At 40.8% G+C, this 11,308-nt stretch overlaps 1 protein-coding gene across 2 annotated transcripts in view; it reads left to right on the top strand.

The window, feature by feature from the left end:
* LOC102206512 (voltage-dependent calcium channel gamma-7 subunit-like) overlaps nt 1-10,452 on the top strand; it is a 38,901-nt gene extending 28,449 nt beyond the window's left edge. For both annotated transcript variants that reach the window (XM_005745191.1, XM_005745192.1), the window contains exons 5-6: nt 4,906-5,051; nt 8,963-10,452. In XM_005745191.1, coding sequence (XP_005745248.1) covers nt 4,906-5,051; nt 8,963-9,484 — 668 coding nt within the window. In that variant the 3' untranslated portion in view covers nt 9,485-10,452. The remainder of the gene's footprint in view (nt 1-4,905; nt 5,052-8,962) is intronic.
* Nucleotides 10,453-11,308: the final 856 nt, after the last annotated feature.

The raw sequence follows: 11,308 nt of genomic DNA, 5'->3' as shown, positions 1-11,308 counted from the left end.
CCGCCCGCAGGGGCGTGCTGGGTGTTGTTTGTTATATATATATATGTTTTCATTATTTTCCCTTTTATAAATATATATCATGTGTTATTACCCAGTGTGTCCGTGGGTGGGCACAGTGGACACCCAAGTCTGTGAATGTGATAACTTGGTGACATAGGATTTTAAAATTCACCCCATAGGTGCATTTACTAAAAACGTCTGATGAGTTCAAGTTCCCGTGACCTTGACCTTTATTTAGGTCAATAAAAGAGGGCATGCTTTAGGGTCGCCTTGTGATCGATGAGTGATGGCCAGATGAGCTTGTATATCTTTGGATTTTCAGCCCTTTTCATGTTTGTCGCTGATCGCATCTTGTTTCTAAAAGCTAAGTGAAAATAAAGTAAATCTTCAAACAATAAGCCTTCATAAAATAATGGGTGTTGTGACACCTCTATCTTATATAAACTACACCTGCATGTCGTCTGTCACCGCATCTCGTAACTACCTTCGGTCTTCTTCTATTCTAACTCGCTTTTCCACATCCTTCTCCCAGTATACCCAGTATCTGTCCTCTCCATGTGTCCAAGCTAATTAAACAACACCTCTCTTGCAGCTGATGAGTCCAACCAGAGTTGTCTTAATCCTTTCCGTCCTTGTCACTCCCAACTCAGGATCTGTAGCTGCCTCTAGTTCTGCATCTATCTTTTCCTCAGCTGCACATTTCCAAGCCGTAACTGGTCTCATGACCATCTCGTCGATGCCACATTTCATTAAGACTGAAACTCTATAATTATGTGGTCTTTAAATGGGAATTTGAAGTCTACTAATGAAAAAAAGAAAAAAAAGGTCTATTAAGAGCATCTGAAAGAGGATCAGTTTTTATATTTTTTATTCTGTTTTTTAGTTTTATGTTTGTTTGTTTGTTTGGAAAACAGACTCTCAGAATAAACCCTGACAGCCTCTTTTCACCTTTGCTGAAGTTCTGTGGCTTAAAAAAAAGAAAAATCAACAACAATTGTTGGGCTTCTTTTGAGAAGTAGAAGATTTCTGTCCTGTTGTTCACGGCTGAAAGCGTTAGGTGAGAAATCGATGGCTGATGATTGCCAGTTTCACTTCTGAACAGCAAATTGACGACACTTAAGCTCACTTCTATTGTGCGCTGTTCTCTTGTTGTTTGCCATAAAAGAGCACGCTCCACATATCAGTGAGAATGACATCACGCGGTTGCAGAAAATCAGCATGTGTGTATTTGTCTTGTGAAAACTTGCCATCAGTCACATAGCAGCCTGAGGTTATAACATGGTGACTGTGTACCAGCTGTTTCCTCTGTTTTCTCCTGTCTGTCCTTCCTCCAGTAATTTTCTCCCCTCTCTGCTGTTTCTCCACCTCCTCTCCAATGAATGTGTGTGTGCTCATTCATGTGTGTTCATGGGTCCTAGCACCACATGTCTGGGAGGCTTTTACTGAGATGTGCATTCTGTTCACAACACTGCCATCTGATGGCCAAATGAAGGAAATACAGTGTTCAGACTAATGTCCTTCGTTTTCCACTAATAGAGCGGTTTGACGTTGAACTTAAAAATATCACAATATAGATCAGTACTCACCAAAGTCTTGTTGCCTGTAAATACAGTATATGATAACAATTTCCTTTTTGATATGTACTGACTTTTCTGTAGGTGGGATGCTTTCAACACCCAGTCAAGTCATTTTTTGTTCAGTCACCTGAATCATGCACCCTGTTGTCTTTTGTTGGATTTTTCTTGTCAACTTTTATCTTTTCTTGAAATTGAAAGGTCAATTACTATTTTGTATCCTAGATATTAGTCTGTTACACAAAGAAAAGGTATCTAGTGAACATGTATTTTCAGTCAGGAGTAGTGCTTGTTGCATCTATTGCTTGATAAATATATCTGTGGCGGAGGTGTGGTCCCTGGCTCAGCTGCAGGGGAGGAGTGAGGCAGTGCCAAGGAGGCTGGAGGGACAGGTGTCGGGGATTTCACTAACGAGGCTTCTCCCTTTACATAGTGAAGCTGGAGAGCTGGAGGAAGTTGTGTGTGTGAGACCAGCTGAACAGCTAAAGTGGGTGTTGAACCTGTCATGTATTTTTCAAGCATTTTTATGCGATTTGCAATAAACACTCCTCAAATTGTTGCAGTCTGTTGGGTCAATCGCTACAATGTCCCTAAATAATATTGTCTTCACTGTAAGCTGTCTCAATCATCAACATAGGGGAAAACAATGATAGGATAATTCATGACGTGTTGTGCAGCTGTGTCCGACATGCATTTACATTTTTAAGGAGGAGCACAGCAGATCTGCTAAGCTACAGAGTCTCTGTGACATGTCAGTGTAGCAGCCTAAATATGGCTTAACACATTTTTGGAAGCTCCATGTAGGCTACGTTTATATATTTATTTCTTTATTTCAGTGTTATGTAGCACAGTCTATGAGATGAATCCGCCGGTGACACTTTTAGAGAAAATGAGCTGTAAGGTGATTTTAAGTGGAAGCATCTGCATCATTTGCTGTGTTTGGAATGAGAGGGTTTCACTGTTGAAGGATTTTGCAGGTCAGTTGCTGTGGTTAGTCTGTCGACAGGGGAGGAACTGACGCACTCCTAATGAGGCTTCGCTTCTCCCATACGAAGTGTGTTTGTGGGATTGTGTTCTTGTTTATCTCTGTTTGCCACAGCACAGCTTGTTTCTCAGCCTATTTACAGTACAAGCAGGACACATTATCATTAGCTATTCCAGCTACAAAGTGCACACATGCACACAAATACACACACGCACAAACAAGAAGAAAGGCCCATTCAGATGGGATTAGTATTTCAGGGTAACCGGGGAATGCAGCATTAGCCTCGCCCCTCCTGATTTACTGGTTATTTGTAGTTTGGAGGTTTGTTAAACATTTATGAAGGATAGAGAACTAAATGTAATAAGCTGCTTGTTTCTTTCCTTTTGCTCTTGTATTTAACATGAAACTGTTTTGACTCAAAAATGATACACTTTGCACATTTAGCTGAGTATATAGTGGTGTCTTATAGTATATTATGCCCTGTCCAAAACATTGGTATGTACAGTTGTTTGTCTTACTGTGTTTACAGTGACAGTCCATTATTTTAATTGTCAGAGTAAACTCATCTTAACCTCTTGGCTACACTAATTTCCAGGAGCCCTAAAAGGTGACAGTAAAGGTCACAGAGGAGCTGTTATCATTTTTGAGTCATTGTGGTCACGTTTTATTACAAAAAACAGAAGTATGTGTTTTAGATATGTTATTTAATCCATTTATACTTTTAATTCCTAACTATTCTCCACAGTGGAGATGAGCTAATGAATCCACTGTAGGACCATGACTGCTTCAAAAACTGTGTGTAAAATGAACTAATACTAGAATGCAATGATTTGCAAATACATTGAACCCCATATTTAATTGAAAAGAGAAACTTAAAATGTATAAACAATCCTATGGCATCTACACATGTTGAGTACATCACACCCTGTGTCTCAAACAGAGGCTATCTAAACTTTAACCTCCTAGGACCTGGCGTCCACATATGTGGACATCACATTTTGGGTTATTTAGACCAAAATACTCAATTTTGCTCTACAAGGGCCTGATATCCACTTACGAGGACATTATACTGCTACTGTTCTATCAAAATTTTAAACGAATATCCTCATATGTGGCTCTGACTTTTCATAAAAAGAAAAATAAGGTAAAAAAAATCTGGTAATTCTTTATTTTTACATTCATGCCCAAATATCAAAGAGAAATTAAAAATGCATGCTGTGGAAGAGTTCGGGTCTTAGGAGGTTAAAGACTAACAGTAGATAGTGTCATGGCACTGGGTCTGTAAATTCTGGTTTCAGTTATAATTCTTTGATGTCGTATGCTTCATGGTTCTGTGTCCTTGCCTCCCCTGTGTCCACATTTCATATGTAGTCTGTCATGTCTTGTTTCCTGTTTTCTTTTCACAGTCTCACATCCTGTGTTTCACAACTGTATTCAGTTTTGCTTCCTCCCTGTCTCATTTTGTCTGATTACTTCCAGCTGTGTTTCCCTCCTGTTTCCCATCCCCTCGTTATCCTCTGTGTATTTAGTCCTCTGTCTTCCTCTGCCAGTTGTTGCGTTGTCCCACATTGCTGTGCGTCCTTCTTGTGGTCCTTGGGCTCCCTGGTGTTCATAGTTAGCGTCTAGTTTGTCTGTTTATTGTTTCCTAGCTTCCACGTCCTTTGGTTCCAGTTTAGATTACGTTTTCTTAGTTTGTATTTTTTTTTTAGTTTTTCTACAGTGCAATAAATCTGCCTCTCTTACTTAATCCCTTTGAGTTTCGAGTCCTGCTTATCTACAACTATCTACAGCTAGGTGTTCCCGTGTGATCTTAAAGGTGTTTGGGTCAAGTTTTCCTGTTCCGTACTCTGCTGTTTGTTTATGAAAGCAGATATAAGCTATATATTAGAAAACCAAATAAAACCTTAACGCTGTCAAATAATAATCCATGTTTTTGAGATTACGTTTTTGAAAAATAAAACACCTTCTGTGTTTCCTAAAGGGTCTGCACAGTACCAGCATCTAACTGCAGCCTACTCAAATGTGATGACAAGCAGACTGCAAACAAAAACCAGAAAGCTTTTTGTAACTTAAATCATGTCCCTTTCATTCGACTTCTGCATATTCATGTGCAGATATGTGTTTATAGAGGTTACCAGCCTGCAGGAATACCCTGTTCCCGAGGGAGTTCCAGTGCCTGCTCTGGGGAAAGCAGATGGCTCAGAATAACATCCAACACTTGACTCATCTTCTGATGTTATATTTTACTTATGCAAGGAGACGTGGATACGCTATATTATCATAGAGCGGGACCATCTATCTTTCTCACTGTGTGATTACCATATGTGTGTATTTGTGCTCTTGCAGGTCTTAGTCTGGTGGTGGGTCTGGTTTTGTACATCTCCAGTATTAACGATGAGGTGATGAACCGACCTCGAGAGCCTGAGCAGTTCTTCCACTATCACTACGGCTGGTCCTTTGCCTTTGCCGCCTCCTCCTTCCTCCTCAAAGAGGTGATTGAAGCACACTAATACGCACCACCACACGCATTCTCAAAGAGTTAATCAAGCACGAACACGCACAGCTGCTGCACACAGACAAACACGTGAGTGATCGCATGCTGAGCGGAAAACTCACACACTGCAGATGTGCTCGGGCACAGTGAGAAGTTCCCAGTGACACAAAAATGTGCTGCTGCTCAACATTTATAAGCCTTAATGTTCATGCAGAGATTGTTTGGAATCTTGCTTGGATGTCGACCATGCTGTCTAAACATGTGCACACACAGTCGCACACACACACATGCATGCACGCTTGCTGAAAATGCAGACTTATTCAGCTAAACACACACACATTTAAAAAGTGCCTGCGTAGGAGCCCGTCATCCTGCCCGCATCAATATTCATAAATGTTAATAGCTTGAATACTTGAGGGCAGCAGCTCTGTCGCAGCACAGCTTCATATGCATCCAAATATTCCTCACTGGGAGAAAGAGGGTGCTCCACTCCTCCTTCATCCTTCATTCCTTCCATTTCATCTCTGTCCCTTTTGTCTTTCTCCTTTCCCTTTTCCTGCTGTCTCTTCTCTGCCTAACTCAAGTCTTTTCTCTCTTTATATGTCCTCTACTTTTATCTTGTCTCTTTCTCTCTCCTTTTATCTTCAGTTCTTTAATCCTCTGTTGTCCCCTCCTTCTTCTTCTTCTTATCTCCTCTGCTGTCCTCTTGCATGGTGTGGCTTAACTTCATCTTTTGCTCTCTTCTTTGCTCTCTTCTCTCTTACTTCATATTTCTTCCCTTCCCACTTCTTTTTTTCACCATCGTTTCTTTGATCTTAGTCCTCCCTCTTCAGTTATCTTTCAGTCTATAATCCTGTTTTCTTCTCCTCCAGTCTTCGCTTAAATCTTTGACTCATGTTTTCTTGCTTAGCTTTTGCTTTGATTCTCCTGTTAATTTTTTTTAAATTCACGTCCCATCTTTATTTTTGTCCTCCATTTCCTCTAAATTTTTCTTATTTATTCCAATTTTTATCCTTTCTTCTATCCTCCCATCTTGTTTCCCATCTTTCGTGCCCATAAAGTGGCTGTCATCTGTCTTTATCGCGTCTTCACCTGCTGTAATCACACGCTCCTCCTAATCTTCTATTAGTCTTGCCCCTCTTTTCCTATTTAATCCTCTTTTCGCTCATTTACCTGTCGTCTTTCCATTCCTTTGACATGGGTTTATCCGTCTTAGCATCTTTACTCATGCATGTGTCACTCAGGCATCCTCTTCTTTTTTTTTTTTCTCTTTTTTTCTTTTCTAATCATCCGTTCACTCGCTTCCCCCTTTTTTTTTCTTTTTTCCCCATGTTTTATCACTTCAGTCCTTCATCTTACTTCCTCTCCTTTTATTTATTTTCTTTAACTCTGCCCTCTTTCCATGCCTTATCTTCTCTTTTCTTCCCCACTCTTCTTCTAACCTGTGCTGGAATAGCAAAGAACATTTAACTACACAATTTTTCTGTCACACACACACACACACACACACACACACGTTCATCAGCATTCAGGTTTCAGGGTTGTTGTAGCGATGATGTTGTGGATGAATAGTGAATGAGCTGTGAATGCTCAGCGGATGCCCGGGTGAAAACATGAATACATTTTTGATAATGGCTCATTCCGCTGAGGAGCACCGAGCCTTTTTGTCAACTCTCTGCAAAATTAGTACGGATTTATTTCATCCCCCCACCCTCCTCCTTATGGTGTGTTGCACTTTAGGGAGGATGATGCTGATTCTTGTGTTTAGTAAATCTTTAAGCGTATGGGAATTTTCTGGGAACTCTGCATTGTTCACTTTGGCTCCCTTAGGCAATGCAGATGTTGTCGTGTCATGGATGGAGAGAGAGAGGAGCCTGTTCCTGCTTCATCTAATTTATGGGTTTTTTTGGCAGACATTGTCAATGCATCAGCGTCACTTGCATTGCTGTCTATCCTAAACTATATTACTAGAGCTGTTTTGAATATGGCCAGTTAGATCTGAAATTCTATAGCCAGTAGGTATGTTTTGGATTATACATGTGATTTCAATCATTTAACATTTTTTTAGAAGCTAACTACTTCCACTATAAGAAAGATAGCAATAATATATATGCAATATTTCCAAAAGTATTTGCTCGTCTGCCTTCACCTGCATGTGAACTTGAGTGACATCCCATTCTTAATCTATAGATTCTATAGCTACAAAGGATGTGATGTCGACACACCCTTTGCAGCTATAACAGCTTCAAATCCTTTGGGGATTTTAGAAAGTTCTTTCAGAAGTGCCTTTGTGAGCTCAGACACTGATGTTGGAGATAAAGGTCTGGCTTGGTCTCTGCTCTAATTCATCCCAAAGGTGTTCTGTTGGGTTGAGGTCAGGACTCTGTGCAAGGCTCTCGATGTGAGATACTCATCATGTTGGTCTTATTCCTGGATCTACAAAACGTTGATTGATCTGTTTCTTTAAAGATTTTTCATGAAAGGACATCGGCAAGTTATTGTCCAAGCTGCAAAGCTATGACATCATAATTATGTGATTTGTCAGATGCAATGTTGATCCTAGAAAAACATCAACACAATGATATCAGATAGACCGTGCAAGCCAATCAAGTTCTTCCACACCAAACTCAATCATCTATGTCTGCAAGGTCCTTCCTCTGTGCAGTGGCAGCACTGGTGCATGTTGGGACTGCATAATGATTACCGTTTCTTCCTTTTGAATGAAGGTTTATAGTCCCAAAGCATAGCTTCTATATCTTACTATAGATGATAGGGAAGAAGTCTACCTGCAACTAAACCTGAGCTGTGATTACAAATATTAGCCATAAGGAAAAGCTACTAAATTGTTCTTCTCCTTTAAGGTCATTGTTCCCATGGACCTCAAACTTGTTTCACAAACAAATATCAAATTCTTTCATCGCTGGTGGAGAGATGGGACTCAACCAAGAGGTCAAATAGCAGTTTTCAGTGCAAGACTCCATTGTGTCCAAGCTACAATTCACTCGCTGGGCCCACGTCCTCATTTGAGGTTTGACAGCATTTTAGTAGATAAAGGTAAATGGCTTGGACATGAATTGAGCTGCAGTTCAGGGAAGACCTAGAAGGGGACTGGCGGTGGCTCCCGGGCCTGGCAGATCCACATGTACTAATGAGAAGCGAAGAAGTTAAAGAATTGAAAAGGGGACAGAGGGTGGGGCACGTAAATGAGAACAAACAGGGGGAACATATATAGATGAGAACCAGAAGGAGTGTGTTTGGAGGCATGGTTCTGCTCCTGAAATTCAGATACTTTATCTCCAAAAAGAAACATCAGGTCAGCACTGTGACCAGCACAATGGTGTTACTTTTCTCGACATTCATAGACTTGTCGAGTTGACGTTGTCCCCCTGATTCACTCAGGATCACACTCAAAGATGCACAAATGCAAGTGGTCATTACCAATTAGTTTGATGTGTCACATGGCCCTCTTCCTATTGAAAAAAACAAAAGTTGTATCCAAGATGGCTGACTTCTAAATGGCCACCATGGTCACCACCCATCTTGAGGAGTTTGCCCCCTCACATATACTAATGTGCCACAAACAGGACTTTAATATCACCAGCCATTCCCATGTTATTACGGTGTGTCCATATAAGTGGCCCACCCCACAGTCCATCATTGCCACAATGATGGACTGTGGAGAGAATTACATTGCTTTTGTTTGGAAAAGCATGACAGACATGCTGTATCACTGCAGAGGACTGTGTTTAAAGAGCCAGATTAATAGAGCGAGATACATCATGCTTAACAACAAACCTAAAAAAAACGAAAGAAAAACTAATCAGACCAAATAATATTACCACTGGATGAATCTACAAAACAACAAACAGGATATCCTGTAACGTTGCAGTATTTTGTTTGTGTCTCCAGGGTGCAGGAGTGATGTCTGTCTACCTCTTCATGAAGCGTTACGCTGAGGAGGAGCTTTACCGGCCCCACCCTGCACTGTACCGCCCCCGCATGTCCGACTGCAGCGACTACAGCGGCCAGTACCTCCACCCAGACTCCTGGGCTCCACCACAGCGAGGCCGCAGTGCCTCCGATGTCTCCTCTGACATCTCCATCCAGCTCAACCAAACTCCACCCCAGCAGCCATTTCCCAAGGGGGGCAGCAGCTCCCAGGCAACACCCTCTTCCTCTGGACCGTCATCAGCTGCCAGCTACCAGCTCCAACCAGCTTCTTCCTCCTCCACCTCCTCCTCATATCCACATCCTCTTCACCCAGGTGCCACCTCCACCCTGTCCAGGGGTTCACATATCCACTCCCACCCTCAGCCACACCCTCACCCGAGTGGGCCTGCACCCCAGTCCCTGCCTATGGCGGCGCCACCCTCTGCCGTGCCTCCTCCACGCTACCACGCACACATGCGAATGAGCGCCTCGCCATGCTAGGCTACATGTGGAGGGCGCAGGAGGGCGCAAAACACATCTGGGGTTGGGGATGAGGGTGGGGGGTTAGATTGGTTCTGTTACAGCGCTTATACACCACACGACAAAAACACACATGAACCCATACCCGCCAAGTGTGTGGGAGGAAGGGTTGTAGCAAAGAAGTAGAAGAAGTGAGGTTTAAGGAGATCAAAAAAGAGGAGAGAAAAGAGGGGAGGAGGTGAAGAGAAGCAGGTGGGCGGAGGGATGACTCACTGCTGATGCTGAGCCCGAGATGAAGACAGACACTCAACAAAACTTTTAACACGCTGGGAGGGAACATGGGAGGGAGTGAGAGATACGATGATTAGTAGCAACAAGACGTTTGTGGGGTTTCTGACGGGTACATTCATCATCACGGCCATTATACACAGGCAACAGTGTCAAACAGCACAGGAAACAGGAAGCTGAATCATTTCCAAAATGCTGTCCATTCACAAAAACAAGATAAATGTTGAATTATGAATCATATGAAAACATTACCCAACTTTCTTGTAATTAATGTTTTCATATTTTTGTGAATGTGGTTGGGAAGGTCGATGCAGTATCTTGATTACTTTAGAAATAAATCTTGGTTTCATGGAAGTAACACCTTAGTAATGATTATTAAAAAAATATGTATATTATTATAATTATTGTTTACATTTTGGTATTTGTCCATAAGGGAAGCTACATGCAGTAGACTTTTGAGGGTGTTACATCTAACACAGCTCACAGTTTTCAGAGAATACATCTAAATTTGACTCCGGTCGTCTCAGTTAAAGGAGGAATTTGACCATTGAATGTTTGTTTGCACATTTTCACATTGTGTAAACCATATTTATTTTATATCTTTAAAATCTGGTTCACAACTAGGATGGACCATTTTTTAAGGCTATTTATTCTGATTTAAAACAAAATTATCTTGATTTTATTTAGTAATTTATGTCATTTACAACAACAAAAAATAAAAGAGTTTTAATTAAATTTCAGAAAAAATTTATCTTCATGGAAGAAAAGTTTAGAAAAAAAGTAAATAAAAGTACTTTTATTTCCCCACAGATTCCCATATTAATCCAAAAGGCCAATGGAAAAATCCTTGGTGAAATTTCTAATCTCCAGTTTGAGCTATAAAACAAAAAGACATCCCTGCATTACCACATCATTTTACAGTGCAGATGTAAAGAAATAAAAAAAATGTTTGATAGGAATTGTGCTGTAAAAAGGCCAGCAGACAAGCTCTAATAAGGCCAAGCTACTTTAACATATTAAAAAAATGTTATTAGTGTTTATTGAAAAAAACAATTATTTAATGTTTCGTCTGCTTTCACATGGAATTTCCAGGTGTATTTAAATTTAATACCACCACATCCTTCAGTTCTTCCCAACCCTGTTCATGAAAAAACATCTTTATTATGCAGAGTGCCCAGTGTATTAATATTCAGTATCACTTTTCACTTTTGCCCTTGTACCATGACCTACAGGTACAACCAGAGGTAAACTGTGTATTAATAGAGATTTATACTTCTAATGTACAGATCTTCTTCTCCCTCTTCTGCGATCTTGCTGAAATAAATGTTCTCCCATATGTTTAAGATGTTTTAGCTATCAAATTTTCTAAGTTGTTTGTATTAGAAGTTGGAAGCTTTGAGAATGAATGTTTAACATTTTGAAGACGGAAGCAGAAGATGTAACTGAGACTTTTTAACTGAGCACAGTCAACTACCATCTGTGGGAGCTTCACAGGTTGAAGGTTTCCATGACCTGAGCGAATGGGGACTGTCTCTTTCAGCGGTGATCACCCATGGT

Source organism: Pundamilia nyererei, unplaced genomic scaffold (genome assembly GCF_000239375.1).
Source record: "Pundamilia nyererei isolate P.nyererei 1_Seehausen unplaced genomic scaffold, PunNye1.0 scaffold00155, whole genome shotgun sequence".
Lineage (NCBI taxonomy): Eukaryota > Metazoa > Chordata > Actinopteri > Cichliformes > Cichlidae > Pundamilia > Pundamilia nyererei.
Note: the sequence above shows the minus strand (reverse complement) of the source record. Positions and strands in the feature narration are given on the sequence as shown.